The sequence below is a fragment of the Tursiops truncatus genome, chromosome 18 (genome assembly GCF_011762595.2).
Source record: "Tursiops truncatus isolate mTurTru1 chromosome 18, mTurTru1.mat.Y, whole genome shotgun sequence".
In the NCBI taxonomy this organism is placed as follows: domain Eukaryota; kingdom Metazoa; phylum Chordata; class Mammalia; order Artiodactyla; family Delphinidae; genus Tursiops; species Tursiops truncatus.
In genome coordinates, this window is record NC_047051.1 from 400,477 (window position 1) to 417,099 (window position 16,623).

At 41.8% G+C, this 16,623-nt stretch overlaps 1 protein-coding gene across 1 annotated transcript in view; it reads right to left on the reverse strand.

The window, feature by feature from the left end:
• LOC117308874 (centrosomal P4.1-associated protein-like) overlaps positions 1–16,623 on the reverse strand; it is a 54,288-nt gene that overhangs the window by 7,029 nt on the left and 30,636 nt on the right. The window contains exons 11-17 of the mRNA XM_073795476.1: positions 13,445–13,687; positions 10,098–10,182; positions 3,712–3,773; positions 3,328–3,447; positions 1,355–1,495; positions 1,191–1,275; positions 986–1,106 (exon numbers count right to left, since the gene is read on the reverse strand). Of these exons, the coding sequence (XP_073651577.1) occupies positions 986–1,106; positions 1,191–1,275; positions 1,355–1,495; positions 3,328–3,447; positions 3,712–3,773; positions 10,098–10,182; positions 13,445–13,687 (857 nt within the window). The remainder of the gene's footprint in view (positions 1–985; positions 1,107–1,190; positions 1,276–1,354; positions 1,496–3,327; positions 3,448–3,711; positions 3,774–10,097; positions 10,183–13,444; positions 13,688–16,623) is intronic.

Below are 16,623 nucleotides of genomic sequence, written 5' to 3' on the forward strand. Positions count from 1 at the left end.
ACTAATTAATTGTATTTAATTGTATCTCAATTAAAACATGATAATCCTGAATGAATTAATACACGGATGTGCTTTAGTGTAGATGAAAAAAGACTTGCCATGAGTTAATACTTGAAGATGGACAGACGGATATGGGAACCTTTTCATATTATTTTCTTTCTACTACAGAAAATTTCAATCGAGTCAATTTTTTTGAAAAGTTTCTAAAATCAAAGTGTACTGTACACAGAAGAAATAAAAGTTTGAGGAAAATCTTTAGTTGAGCACCAGATAAAGTTTCAGACCACATTAAGGGAAAAACACAATCATGACCATGAAAAGTTCCTACATTATTGCCAAGTTTATATCACAGAATTCAAGTTAATGGGTACTTAAACTGTTACACTCCAGGAGAGGAGGGTGAAACTAAAAACAGGACTCTCGATGTGACAAAACTCCACCAAGGTTTCAATTAAAATGGTGCTTATAAGATGCTCTTCACTGTGGATTGAAGAAGTTGGCTCTAACTTCAAGACATTTAATACTCAGAAGGAGAAAGAAAGATAATTGTTGATTTTAAGGAATTGGCTTAGGGTGGCCAGAGAGTAAAGTGCTTACGCTGGGAAAGGGAGACCCAGATAATCAAAACACAGAGTCTGGTTATTGTTAAAAATTGACAGGGCAGCTTTCCTTCCTTGTGTCTCACTCACTGCTTTCAAATTTCACCAGATTGATTTCTAAACAAATACTTGCCATTTGCCTTTCGTGAAGTGCTGTTCAGACACCCTTTAGAGGTCTGTAGGCTAAAGATTATCCTAGACGTTGCAATGCATTTATCTCAACCTCATCCTAAACTCCAGAATGCTGAAAACATGTCTCACCCGCTCTCAAATTCTGAACTCAGTGAAATGTTGAATGACTTACACAAATGTTTTAAGATTTTTAAAATTCAACTGGTAATAAAAGTTGAAAACTAGAAAATCTAGAAACAAAACAGGTAACGTACCGTTGCCCTCTGACGATTGTACCATCTGGGAAAATGCTTTCTTCTTGTCCATCAGCAAACAAGTTTTTGACAGTCTGATCAGGAAACGTGATTTCTTTTCTTCCATCTGGGAAATGTTTTTCTGTAGAAAAAGGGGTTACCATAAATATTTTACTTTTAAAGAAAGGAAGAATGTAATAACTGAGAGGGCACAGCAGGTTTTCACCTATCTGTCCGCTTGAGAAATGTAAGACTTCCAGTCCTTCTGGGTACGTGGTGTGGGTGGTGTGTGTGGCTGCGTAGTAGTAGATCTGCAAAGACACAGAGTCAGCACTGCCTCCTCTTCAGAGGTGTTTACGCTACGGACAAAACACGCCCGTGGAAACCTACCACTCTCCCATCCGGCATGACCTGCTTGACATCACCGTTGAAGAAAGTGACAGTGACCGTCTTTCCATCTGCACTCGCTTCTTTTCGGGTTCCATTTGGAAACAATATAACACGGCACCCATTCTTATAAACTTTTTCTATCTACAAAAAAAAGAAAAACCAGGACTATCAATATGTAAAACTTCCTGAGACCACACGACAAAAATATCCCTAATACTTTTAATTGCCTACTTTGACATTTTTCATAATAAAAATTAAAACATTTCTCAGAGGGAGAGAAAAGTTAATAAGTTCATAATAATCAGCTTCACTTATCTACACATCACTGTTCTTAGGTCACCTGTTCCCCCAAAACAAACTTTTTTTTCAAGCAAACTGCAGACATCACTTCTCCTGTAAACATTTCAACAGGTATCTCTAATGGAAGTATTTTTAACATAACCAAACCGTTATCATCCCTAATAAGCTGTAATTAATTCCTTCATAACCATATTTTCCATAAATGCACACAAAGAAGGCCTTTTACAGTTTACTTGAATCAGGATCAAAACAAGATCCACACACACTTGATGTGTCTCTCCCCTCAATTTCTAATGGTCCCTTCCTTTCCCCTTTTAATGACAACTGTTGAAGGAACTGGGTCACTGAATATGTAACATTTCCCACACTCTGGATTTGGCTGATTGCTTTTCCATTATAGTGTCATTAAACATGTTCCCATATCACTTTTTCCTTAAAAAACCCAGTAGTTAGCTCTCGAGGCTTGATTCAATTCCAGCTGAATTACTCTGACAAGAGTACTCTTTAGGTGCAGCAGTGGGCCTTGCGTGGCAGCACGTCCAGAGATCCAGCAGGTATGCGCTGCCTCCGGACCTCAGCACTGAGCGGGTGGCGTCTCGAGATCCGTCAACCTTTCGTCTAAGGTTTTAGGAGCCACTGATGACTACCTAGACCCTCGTGTCGTCAGAAATTGTAAACTGGGGATTCTCTAATTTTCTCATTCCTCTTCCATTCATTAGCTGCGATTCTTCTTCTAAAAAAGAAAACCTTCCCTCGTCAACAATTTGTTATCCTGAAGTAGAGTTTGTACAGGAAGAGCCTAACAACTTACTTCTGACTGTTGGTCTTGTCCTTCACTCATTCCTCAAGATTTGCAGTGAACTTTGGCCTTCTGATTTCTATTAAAGTGGATCAGATTAGAGTACTTGGAAAAGTACATGTTCTATAAACCCGAGGAAAAATTCCCTCATCACCTCCTCAGTAACCCTGTTTATGTTCCTCCTCTTGTCATTTTCACTTTTTAGCTGGAACACCCAGCCAGGCCGTTTTCCCACTCAAAACCTTTCCTAAGCACAAGAATAAAATTGTCAGGCTGGGGGTGGAGAGCAGCTGATCCAGGAAATATTTAAGGAAGCCTGCAGGAAGGGTAGGGCCGAGAACTGAGGTTTTGAAAAGTACCAAGGATTACCAAGGCTTCTTAGCTATGTCTGGAGAAAGAACAAGAGTTTAAGCAACTGGATTGTATTCCTCCTTTTGTTGCATCATCTCTAAATTAGAAATGGCAGCTAAATGCATGCTGTCCATTTAGTATTTTCATAGGGTCCCAAGGTTCAAACCGAGTCATGTGCCAAGGTCCTCAGCCCCATCAAGTCTTGAAGATCAATTATTGCAGAATCTGTTTCAACTCTTTTTTTTTTTTTTTTTTTTTTTTTTTTGTGGTACGCAGGCCTCTCACTGTTGTGGCCTCTCCCGTTGCAGAGCACAGGCTCCGGACGCGCAGCCTCAGCGGCCATGGCTCACGGGCCCAGCCGCTCCGCGGCATGTGGGATCCTCCCGTACCGGGGCACGAACCCGTGTCCCCTGCATCGGCAGGCGGACTCTCAACCACTGCGCCACCAGGGAAGCCCCTCAACTCTATTTTAACCCATGTTCATTTTTTATAGTATTCATTGGTTTAAAGAAAAAAGTTTAACCTTTCCATCAGGATGGCTGATTTCTCCCTGAATTTCTTCTTTTTCTTCTTTTTCATCGTCGTCTTTACATTCAGGATCTGGAGAGTTCACTGGTTCAGGTGGCTCCCTGGGTAAGGCTGTCTGTAAGGACAAGAGGCTCTCGGTCTGTCCTACATTACATGTAATAAAAATCTCAAGCAGCTAATAAAACTTACACTTAGTCCAAAAGCCAGATTCCACTATTACAGGATTCTAGTATGACTAGTATTTGGTGTTGTATAGAAAACATTTACAATGTTAAGTAAAAAGCTTCCTTTATAAATGGTTTAGAAACTTAAGCCAGTTAACCAGTCAACTTTAAGCCTGAATAATATGTTTAATATATAAAAACATAAAGAGATTTACTTGTCCTTTATCCGAATTGCCTAAATCACGAGACACAGACTTGGATCTTCGAGATGGATTGCCTGTTAGAATATAATTACCAGAGTTAGTTTTATTATTTAATTGAAAGTTTTAAGTTTACTCAATACTATGGTCAAACATCTCCTTAGTTCACTCTTTTGTGAACTGCCGTCCTTTACCCATTATTTAAGGAAGTCTTAGTACTTTTCGTTATTAATTCCTAGGAGTTCTTCACTGTATAAATTCAAATACTTATTCAAATACTTAAGTCTGATGACCAAGAAACGCAAAGTATCTGTTTTTTGAAAGTGTACAATCTGGAGAAAGGTGCTCAACTAACCTAACAGATGGGCCCAAAGGTATTTTGGAGACAATCACCAGGACTTTAGTTAGAGGGTAGGAATGGGGTACAGATAATAGAAGCATCCAGGAATACACATAGAATTTGGCTTGAAAACAAATAACTGGGTATTTAATTATAATCTAGACCTAATGGCTGTGGTCTAAACTTTTTAGATCATGACCAACACATAAATCATGTACTGTACACGTTCATACATTATAAAATAAGCATGTATGTGCATACACACAGACACCAACAACAACAAAGTGATACTGAAAATACACTGAAGTTCTAATATTTTCTTCTTATATGCCAATGGGTATTATAAACACTCCCAAATTTGAAGGGTTTCAAGCTCAAGTGCCAGGATCTGACTTAAGTGTTAAACACTAAAATGGATGTTGGATGCTCCAGGGAGAATAGACTAGAGAAGAAGAACAGAGGCAGAGTCCAGTCAGGAGGCTGGTGGGCGACTGTGGAGACGGCAGTGTTTGTACTGTGTCAAATCACTGACCCGTGGGTCCCAAACAGCCGAGTGCTAGCAATGTCGTATGGTTCAACCTACTTAATTCAGAAAATACCAACATCAGGATTAGTTTAGGGATTGATGGGAGTGGGGGGTTAGGATACAAGAAAAAAGGGATCAAGGAGTGCACACAGATTTGGCTAAATGAACACCTTCCTCCACCTCACAGGCACAAAGAACCACAGTGCAGTCTGAGCTCCGTGTCACATCATCTCTAAATCTTACAACCAGCCTCGTAGAAAAGACTAATAGCCTCATTTTATAGGTGAGGAAATCAAAGCTGAGAGGCTAAATAACTTGCCAAGGTTGTCAACTAATAAAAGTCAAGTCAGAACCAGTATTCGAGCTCATCAAGCTTAATTCTCTCAGCTGTTTGTGAACGTCATGAACAAGCCTCTGAGCACATTCTCACTGGGAGGAACAGAGGGGGATGGGTGTCCACCACTGTGAGCACCTTATAAAATGACATGTCAAAATTAATAACTAATGCTGGAACAGCTAGATACTTTAGGAGTATATGTTTATGACCTCAGGATAGGTAAAGACTTAAGGCAAGAAGCACCACCCATAAAGGAAAAAGGTGAAATTCAACTACATTAAAGAAAGAAATCTGGGAACTTTTAAAGGTGAAGTCAGCATCATGGCAGCTAAATCATTCCTCTTTCCTCTCCCTTAGCCAGACTCATCAAGTCAAAAAGGGAGAGGATGCAAATCAATAAAATTAGAAATGAAAAAGGAGAAATCACAACTGACACCACAGAAATACAAAGGATTATAAGAGACTACCACAAACAGCTATATGCCAATAAAATGGACAACCACGAAGAAATGGACAAATTCTTGGAAAGATACAATTTTCCAAGACCGAACCAGGAAGAATTAGAAAATATAAACAGACCTATCACAAGCAATGAAATTGAAACTGTAATTTAAAATCTTCCAACCAACAAAAGCCCAGGACCAGATGGCTTCACAGGCGAATTCCATCAAACATTTACAGAATTCCATCAAACATTTACAGAAGGATGAGACCCATCCTTCTCAAACTCTTCCAAAAAACTGCAGAGGGAAGAACACTCCCAAATTCGATCTGCAAAGCCACCATCACTCTGATACCAAAACCAGAAAAAGATATCACAAAAAAAGGAAATTACAGACCAATATCACTGATGAATATAGACACAAAAATCCTGAACAAAAACTGGCAAATAGAATGCAACAACACATTAAAAGGATCATACACCATGATCAAGTGGGATTTATCCCAGGGATGCAAGGACTCTTCAGTATAGGCAAATCAATCAATGTGATACACCATATACACAAATTAAGGAATAAAAACCATATGACCATCTCAATAGATGCAGAAAAAGCGTTTGACAAAATTCAACACCCATTTATGATAAAAACGCTCCAGAAAATGAGCATAGAGGGAACCTACCTCAACATAATAAAGGCCATATATGACAAACCCACAGCCAACATCATACTCAAAGGTGAAACACTGAAAGCATTTCCACTAAGATCAGGAACAAGACAAGGATGTCCACTCTCACCACTATTATTCAACATAGTTCTGGAAGTCCTAGCCACGGCAATCAGAGAAGAAAAAGAAATAAAAGGAATATAAATTGGAAAAGAAGTAGTAAAACTGTCACTGTTCGCAGATGACATGATACTATACATAGAAAATCCTAAAGATGCCACCAAAAAACTACTACAACTAATCAATGAATTTGGTAAGGTTGCAGGATACAAAATTAATGCACAGAAATCTCTTGCATTCCTATACACTAACAACGAAAAATCAGAGAAATTAAGGAAACAATCCCATTTACCATCGCAACAAAAAGAATAAAATACCTAGGAATAAACCTACCTAAGGAGAAAAAGACCTGTACTCAGAAAACTATAAAATACTGATGAAAGAAATCAAAGATGACATAAACAGATGGAGAAATATACCATGTTCTTGGATTGGAAGAATCAATATTGTGAAAATGACTATACTACCCAAAGCAATCTACAGATTCAATGCAATCCTTATCAAACTACCAATGGCATTCTTCACAGAATTAGAACAAAAAATTTTACAATTTGTATGGACACAAAAGACCCCGAATAGCCAAAGTGATCTTGAGAAAGAAAAACGGAGATGGAGGAATCAGGCTCCCAGACTTCAGACCATACCACAAAGCTACAGTAATCAAGACAGTGAGGGTATTGGCACAAAAACAGAAATACACATCAATGGAACAGGATAGAAAGCCCAGAGATAAACCCACACACATATGGTCACCTTATCTTTGATAAAGGAGGCAAGAATATACAATGGAGAAAAGACAGCCTCTTCAGTAAGTGGAATGAAATTAGAACACTCCCTAACACCATACACAAAAATAAACTCAAAATGGATTAAAGACCTAAATGTAAGGCCAGACACTATGAAACTCTTAGAGGAAAACATAGGCAGAACACTCTATGACATAAATCACAGCAGGATCCTTTTTGACCCACCTCCTAGAGAAACGGAAATAAAAATATACAAATGGGACCTAATGAAACTCAAATGCTTTTGCACAGCAAAGGAAACCATAAACAAGACAAAAGGACAACCCTCAGAACGGGAGAAAATATTTGCAAATGAAGCAACTGAGAAAGGATTAATCTCCAAAATTTACAAGCAGCTCATGCAGCTCAATATTAAAAAAAACAAACAACCCAATCCAAAAACGGGCAGAAGACCTAAATAGACATTTCTCCAAAGAACATATACAGATTGCCAACAAACACATGAACGAATGCTCAATATCATTAATCATTAGAGAAATGCAAATCAAAACTACCATGAGGTATCACCTCACACCAGTCAGAATGGCCACCATGAAAAAATCTACAAAGAATAAATGCTGGAGAGGGTGTGGAGAAAAGGGAACCCTCTTGCACTGTTGGTGGGAATGTAAATTGATACAGCCACTATGGAGAACAATATGGAGGTTCCTTAAAAAACTAAAAATAGAACTACCATACGACCCAGCAATCCCACTGCTGGTCATATACCCTGAGAAAACCGTAATTCCAAAAGAGTCATGTACCACAATGTTCACTGCAGCTCTATTTACAATAGCTAGGATATGGGAAGCAACCTAAGTGTCCATCGACAGATGAATGGATAAAGAAGATGTGGCACATATATACAATGGAATATTACTCAGCCATAAAAAGAAACATAATTGAGTTATTTGTAGTGAGGTGGATGGACCTGGAGACTGTCATACAGAGTGAATTGAATCAGAAGGAGAAAAACAAATACTGTATGCTAATACATAGATAGGGAATCTTAAAAAAAAAAAAAAAAACGGTACCGATGAACCTAGTTGTAGGGCAGGAATAAAGAGGTAGACATAGAGAATGGACTTGAGGACATGGGGTGGGAGGGTGAAGCTGGGGCGAAGTGAGAGTAGCATGGACATATATACACTACCAAATGTAAATAGTTGGCTGGTGGGAAGCAGCAGCATAGCACAGGGAGATCAGCTCCGTGCTTTGCGATGACCTAGAGGGGTGGGATAGGGAGGGTGGGAGGGAGGCTCAAGAGGGAGGGGATATGGGGACATGTGTATGCATATGGCTGAATCACTTTGTTGTACAACAGAAACTAACAGCATTGTGAAGCAATTATACTGCAATAAAGATGCATAAAAAAAAAAAACTAGGTAGTGAAAGAAGACAATGCGATACATACAGTACAACTCTATTCAGAAAGCTGAAAAACAAGTAAAACATTTTTTTAGGGCTGTACCTATGAAAGGGAAAAGCAATGTAATATAATCATGGAGGGGTCAATTCTGGTATGCTGCTAATCTATTTCTTTATCTAGGCAGTGGTTACCCAAGTATTTCCTTTATAACTGCCAAACTGCATATGTTATATCCACTTTTATAAATTTAATTCACAGAAATAATTTCTAAAAATGCCAGGTAGATCTTAAAGACCCAGTTGTGAAAACAAAAGTTCATGGGAGAAAATAGCATATTTGTGACCTGACGATTGAGAAGGGTATCTGTCACAAAAAGCAAAAACCATTTTTTAAAAAAATTGATTAACTTCAATATTAAAAGGAAAAACATGTATATAAAAAACACAAACCAGGGACTTCCCTGGTGGCACAGTGATTAAGAATCCACCTGCCAATGCACGGGATACAGGTTCGAGCCCTGGTCTGGGAAGATCCCACATGCCGCGGAGCAACTAAGCCCGTGTGCCACAACTACTGAAGCCCATGCACCACAACTACTGAAGCCCGCGCGCCTAGAGCCCGTGCTCCGCAACAAGAGAAGCCACCGCAATGAGAAGCCCACGCACCGCAACAAAGAGTAGCCTCCGCTCACCGCAACTAGAGAAAGCCCGCGCACAGCAACGAAGACCCCACAGAGCCAAAAATAAATAATTTTATTTTTTTAAAAAACCCACAAACCAGGCTTCCCTGGTAGCGCAGTGGTTGAGAGTCCGCCTGCCGATGCAGGGGACACGGGTTCGTGCCCCGGTCCAGGAGGATCCCACATGCCGCAGAGCGGCTGGGCTCGTGAGCCATGGCCACTGAGCCTGTGCTCCGCAACGGGAGAGGCCACAGCAGTGAGAGGCCCGTGTACCGCAAAAAAAAAAAAAAAAAAAAAAAAAAAACCCACAAACCAAAAAGCTACATACAGATTGGCAGAAGATATTGGCAGTGCTTACAAATGACAAAGGATTAGTATGCAGAATGACTAACTTCAATACAGAAAAACATACACATACACAAACACACACACAGAGTTTTAAATGGGCAAAAGAAATGAACAGGCAATTCACAAAAGAGGAGACCCAAATGTCCACTAAATATGAAAAGATGCTCACATTACCTCATCAGTAACCTGGGAAATGCATATTACACCGACCCACCATTTCACACCCATCTGACTAGCCAAAATTGTAAAGTCTGAGCAGAGCAAGTGTTGGCAAGCACAAAGAGCATGTTCTGCTGACAGTAAAAAAAGAAACTGGTAACCACTTTGCAAAGGGAAAGCCTCCTAAAGTGGCACAAACCTGATGTGACCCAATATCCTACTCCTGACATGTGTCAGAGAGAAACTCACATGACCGAGACTTGTTCATTCTGTGACAAACTGGGGGAAAACCTGAATGCCCGCCAACAAGAAAATATACTGTGGCAAATACCCATGGAATCTGTACAGCTAGAGTTTATATGTATTAATGAGGCTACGTCTTAAAATACTGAGAAAGCAGCAAACTGCAGAGGGATGAACTATGAAACAACACTATATTGATTTACGGACACAATGTAGTAAAAGAATGAAAAATAAGAAAGGGAATGCTGTCAGGGTGCACATTAACTGGGAGTAGGATACACAGGGGCTTCAATTATATTTACAATGTTTTATTTCTTAAGTTGGGTGTAAATTCTCCACTCTTTAAATTCCTGAAATATTTTAAAAGAAGATCATGCAACTATCTTACCTTGTGTTGGCAAATAGGTTTTTTTGTACTTTTCTACCTGGGTTCCTGAAGAAACTTGACTCTTTTGAAATCGAACTGATGACTTCTATAGTATGAGAAAATTTTGAATATAAAATTAGTATTAGTTTACACGTTAGTACAAGGAATGAAACTAACAGAACTCAGCTTGCAATGGGAATGTTTTAAGTTTGTTCATTTATGCTGTTTTCGTTTACTGCTACAGGCCAGAGCGAACAAGCTGCTACTAGGAATGAGCTACACACACACGCACACGCCGCCTCTGGAAATACATGCAATCCTCAAGTGAAGGCATAACAGACCATGTAAAACAAAACAGGTTTTTGTGACTGTTACCAGAGCGGTCAGAGGAGAGGACATGAACTCACGGTCAGACAGCAGAAGACTGCTCACCACTGCCCCTTCCGCAGCCCCCAGATTTAGAGGTCAAGGTAGATGTCCTCCTTGCTCCCCACCACCACCTCCAACCAGACCCTCCTTCTCTCCTCCCTAGCCACCCCTGCCCCAGCAAGTCTCATGTCCGTGGACCCCGCGTGCCAGAAGAAGCCACCCCAATACCTTAGCTGCCATCTCTACACCTGTTCTCTCCCACCGTGGCCATGCGCTCCAATGGACAAAGTCTAGAACTAGTCATTATCAGTATCTGCGATTATTAAGAACTGCAAAAGTATCAATTTCAAAGCATTCGAATCCAGAATGTGGGACATAAATAAAAATTATCCAAAAAGCCAGTGCCATTTAATAAAGTGCCGAAGTATTTAGGGGTGAGTTCCACAATTTCTGCAATTACCTTCAAATGGTTCAGCAAAATACCTATACAGCAGTATGGCAAAATGTGAACTATGGCTGGATCTAGGTGGGCACTCAGGTGTTCATCAAACTGTTCTTTCAACTTGCTCTATTCGGGGCAGCTTTCATAATAAAATGGGGGGCAGAATTCCATCTTCTAACTACCGTGTCCTGTCCTTCCAGCTCATCCCTCTGAGACCCTCACTCCAACAATGCTTACAGCCCACACGGTCCCACAATTCACTGATCCACATGTTTTCTGTGTCCCCCAAAACCTATGCCCTCCTTGAGCAGCCTGAATTCATGGTGCACTGCAGGCACTCCTGTTGTATTTACATACTGTCAACTTCCAGCCCCTCTCACTCTGTATGATTCACCTGGATGACCACACCTCTGCTAAAATATCAATATTACTCTCCACCACCCTACACCCAAAGAGCTGAATAAGGAAAAATAACGCAAACAATTCCCACTTGAAACATATAATCGCTAACCTACATGGGCCCCTAGCGCAGCCCAGGAGTCAGACCACACTTCGCCCTTTGCTCTCCACTCTCGTGGACCCCGATCCACCCCTCCAGCCTCCCAGAGTGGCCTCCATCCTCAGTCTCAGCAGATGCCCGAGCCTCCATTCCCCGAGGGAAGCCAGAGGGTTAGGGGGGAACGTCCCACCAACGGACCCCACACGTCCAGCCCCAGGTCCACGGCTGAGGCCCCGTCACCAGACACGGACGTCGAGCTCCCGACCGGGCGGGCGCCTCCACTCCCCCAAACCCAGTCTCCTCTCCTTTGTGCTCGCAGCTTCGGCAACCCGCCCACTCTCTCCTGCATCCGTATTTTCCTACTGAATCAATCCTACCAATACATAAGCACGTGTTGACTTTCCCATCTTAAAAAAAAAAAAAAAAAAAACTACTTCCCCTACAGCTACTGCCCCATTTCCTTACTGTTACTGCAAAACTTCTCCACAGCGCTTTATACTCTGCCTGAAACCGCTCGCTCTCTTAGCCGGTCAGGCTTTTACCCGGCATATCCGAGGACCCATCTGCAGTCCCCCGCTTACTCGGCAGCGGCCTCTGGGGCACGGGCCTCTCTGCTGCTTTACTTGGCCCTCAGGACACCACACTGGCCTCCTTTACTTCAGACTCGGGTTCATTCTCCTCCCCGCCATCTTCTTACAACCTGGCCAGGACCCAGGACCCTTCCCCGTCCACGCCTTCAGCCGAGCGATCTCTCCCACACGTTCCAAGGGCCCCAAACTTCTCGCTCCAACCTGAGCTTCTCTGGACACGCACAGCCCCGCCTGATGTCCACCTGATGTCTAGTAGGCATTTCGAGCTCACCTGATCTAACCTGAGCTCCTAACCAACACCCACACCCGCAGGAAAAGCGTGCTCTCTTCTTGCGGGGACTCACGGTAAAGGGCCAAAAAAACCACACTCAACTTGGAAGCCGTTCCCGCCCCTCTCCTGCTGTCACACCCCATCCCCAGTTCATCAATAAACCCCATCCACCTGCAGCAACCCCCCAACTGGTGTCCTGATGGCGCCCAGACGCCCACTTCAGGCCACTCGCATGTCTACAGCAGGGAGGGTGGGCTCACCAACACAGAGGCGGAGGCCACCCCTTCCGTCCAAGCCCTGCCAGGGCTCCCCGTCTGACTCAGAGGGAAAAGGCGACGCTCACAGGTAGTTACCAAGGCCTAACGAAAGCGGCACCACCACCCTCGAGCCCGTCTCTGGTCCCACCTGCTGCTCTGCCCCTCACGGACCCTGGTCCTCCCAGCCTCGGGGCTCCTGGCCCACGTCTCAGCCCGGCTCGCTGCGCCCTCTTCGGGCCACTATTCCAACGTCGCTTTCTCAGGAGGGCCTCCCCAGCCATCCTGTATAAACCGCAACACACTCCGCCCAGCGGTGATCCCCCTCCTTGCTTTCCCTCCCGAGTTCTCGCCACTACGTCCCACACCATATGCTTCACTCAGCTTTCTCCCACGGCTGGAATCCGAGCTCCAAGAGGACAAGGAAGTCTGTCTGTTTTATTCATTGCTTGGTCTCCAGTGCCTCAAAGCCATGACCGGCACATCACAGTTGTGAATACAGACGAATAAAAAACCAAATACTTGATTTAAAAGGATCATATGCAAAAAAAAAAAAATCTCTGCAAAAATTTTACCCTGTTTTAACTGAGATTACCCGCCTACTGTGTTATAATTCCTTTATAAGAATTATAAAAATGAATTTGAAAACTATCTGTATAGCGATGCACAAAAGAAGTATTTAATTGTGGTAAAATACACAGAACACAAAATCACCATCTTAACCACGTTAAGATGTACACGTTACTGGCGTTAAGTACATTCACACCACTGCGCAGCCATCACCACCATCACCTCCAGAACTCTTCACCTTGCAAAACTGCCCTCACTAAACAACGGCTTCTCATTCTCCCCTCCCCCCAGCCCTGGCACCCACCCTGCTACTCCGTTTCTACGAATCTGACTGCTCAAATATTTAGCATCTCCCCAACGTGACAAAACCTACCCTGGACCCGTCTCTTCTCGAGGCCGTCGCGCACTGACCCATCCTGGAGCTGCTCTCGGTGGCTTCGGCTTTCTTCCAGGCATCTAGTCGGAATCTTTCCATCACTTTCATTTCCTCCCGGAGGTCTGTGTTCTCTTTGACCAACATTTCTATCTGGCTTCTAAGACGGCCATGTGTACTGGACCATTTTCCTTCCTTTCTTTTCAAATCTTCCTGTAAATCTGCTACCTGCTGCTTCAAAGCCTCTCGGGGGGGGGGGGGGAGGGGGGAAAAGCATTACTAGAACTGAAACAATGCAAGAGAAGAGACAAGACACATCAACAAAACAGAATTGCCAGCCTATCACAGACAGCAGAAAAAGGAATGTCAATGACACTGGGTTTCGCAGGAAAAGGAGTGGGGTTCAGGCTAGAGTCTCACCTCATGCCATCCAGAACTGAGGAGACAGAGGAGGCAGACACCACTTGGCAGCCAGCGCGTTACACTGCGCACGGCGATAAAGGTCTGAGCTAAGACAGCAAGTGAAACAGAGAGAGATGGATGGGGTTATCTGGTGAAGAAAACAGAAACAGGAATCCATGACTAACTGAAGGAAGAAGAGCTAACACCCATCCTTCTCAAACTCTTCCAAAAACTTGCAGAGGAAGGAACACTCCCAGACTCATTCTATGAGGCCACCATCACGCTGATACCAAAACCAGACAAAGATACCACAAAAAAAGAAAATTACAGACCTGTATCACTGATGAATATAGATGCAAAAATCCTCAACAAAATACTAGAAAACAGAATCCAACAACACATTAAAAGGATCATACACCATGATCAAGTGGGATTTACCCCAGGGATGCAAGGATTCTTCAATATACGCAAATCAATCAATGTGATACACCATACTAACAAACTGAAGAATAAAAACCATATGATCATCTCAATAGATGCAGAAAAAGCTTTTGACAAAATTCAACACCGATTTATGATAAAAACTCTCCAGAAAGCTGGCACAGAGGGAACCTACCTGAACATAATAAAGGCAATATAGGACAAACCAACACCAAACATCATTCTCAATGGTGAAAAACTGAAAGCATTTCCTCTAAGATCAGGAACAAGACAAGGATGTCCACTCTCACGGCTATTATTCAACATAGTTTTGGAAGTCCTAGCCTCAGCAATCAGAGAAGAAAAAGAAATAAAAGGAATACAAATTGGAAAAGAAGAAGTAAAAAAGTCACTGTTTTTAGATGACATGATACTATACATAGAGAATCCTGAAGATGCCACCAGAAAACTACTAGAGCTAATCAATGAATTTGGTAAAGTGGAAGGATACAAAATTAATGCACAGAAATGTCTTCAATTCCTATACACTAATGATGAAAAATCTGAAAGAGAAATTAAGGAAACACTCCCATTTACCACTGCAACAAAAAGAATAAAATACCTAAGAATAAACCTACCTAGGGAGACAAAAGACCTGTATGCAGAAAACTATAAGACACTGATGAAAGAAATTAAAGATGATACCAACAGATGAAGAGATATACCATGTTCTTGGATTGGAAGAATCAATACTGTGAAAATGACTATACTACCCAAAGCAATCTACAGATTCAACGCAATCCCTATCAAATTACCAGTGGCATTTCTTACGGAACTAGAACAAAACATCTTAAAATTTGTATGGGGACACAAAAGACCCCGAATAGCCAAAGCAGTCTTGAGGGGGAGAAACAGAGCTGGAGGAATCAGACTCCCTGACTTCAGACTATACTACAAAGCTACAGTAATCAAGACAATATGGTACTGGCACAAAAACAGAAACATAGATCAATGCAACAAGATAGAAAGCCCAGAGATAAACCCACGCACCTATGGTCAACTAATCTATGACAAAGAAGGCAAGGATATACAATGGAGAAAAGACAGCCTCTTCGATAAGTGGTGCTGGGCAAACTGGGCAACTACATGTAAAAGAATGAAATTAGAACACTCCCTAACACCATACACAAAAATAAACTCAAAATGGATTAAATTCCTAAATGTAAGGCCAGACACTATAAAACTCTTAGAGGAAAACATAGGAAGAACACTCTTTGACATAAATCACAGCAAGATCTTTTTTGATCCACCTCCTAGAGTAACGGAAATAAAAACAAAAGTAAAACAAATGGGACCTAATGAAACTTCAAAGCTTTTGCACAGCAAAGGAAACCACAGACAAGACGAAAAGACAACCCTCAGAATGGGAGAAAATATTTGCAGACGAATCAATGGACAAAGGATTAATCTCCAAAATACATAAACAGCTCATGAAGCTCAATATTAAAGAAACAAACAACCCAATCCAAAAATGGGCAGAAGACCTAAATAGACATTTCTCCAAAGAGGACATACAGATGGCCAAGAGGCACATGAAAAGCTGCTCAACATCACTAATTATTAGAGAAATGCAAATCAAAACTTCAATGAGGTATCACCTCTCACCAGTTAGAATAGGCATCATCAGAAAATCTACAAACAAATGCTGGAGAGGGTGTGGAGAAAAGGGAACCCTCTTGCACTGCTGGTGGGAATGTAAACTGATACAGCCACTATGGAGAACAGTATGGAGGTTCCTTAAAAAACTAAAATTAGAATTACCATATGATCCAGCAATCCCACTACCAGGCATATGCCCAGAGAAAACCATAATTCAAAAAGACACATGCACCCCAATGTTCACTGCAGCACTATTTACAATAGCCAGGTCATGGAAGCAACCTAAATGCCCATCAACAGACGAATGGATAAAGAATTTGTGGTACATATATACAATGGAATATTACTCAGCCATAAAAAGGAACGAAATTGAGTCATTTGTTGAGACGTGGATGGATCTAGAGACTGTCATACAGAGTAAAATAAGTCAGAAAGAGAAAAACAAATATTGTATATTAACGCATGTATGTGGAACCTGGAAAAATGGTACAGATCAACCGGTTTGCAGGGCAGAAGGTGAGACACAGATGTAGAGAACAAATGTATGGACACCAAGGGGGGAAAGCCACGGGGTGGGGTGGGGATGGTGGTGTGCTGAATTGGGCGATTGGGATTGACATGTATACACTGATGTGTATAACACTGATGACTAATAAGAACCTGTGGTATAAAAAAATAAATAAAATTCAAATATTAAA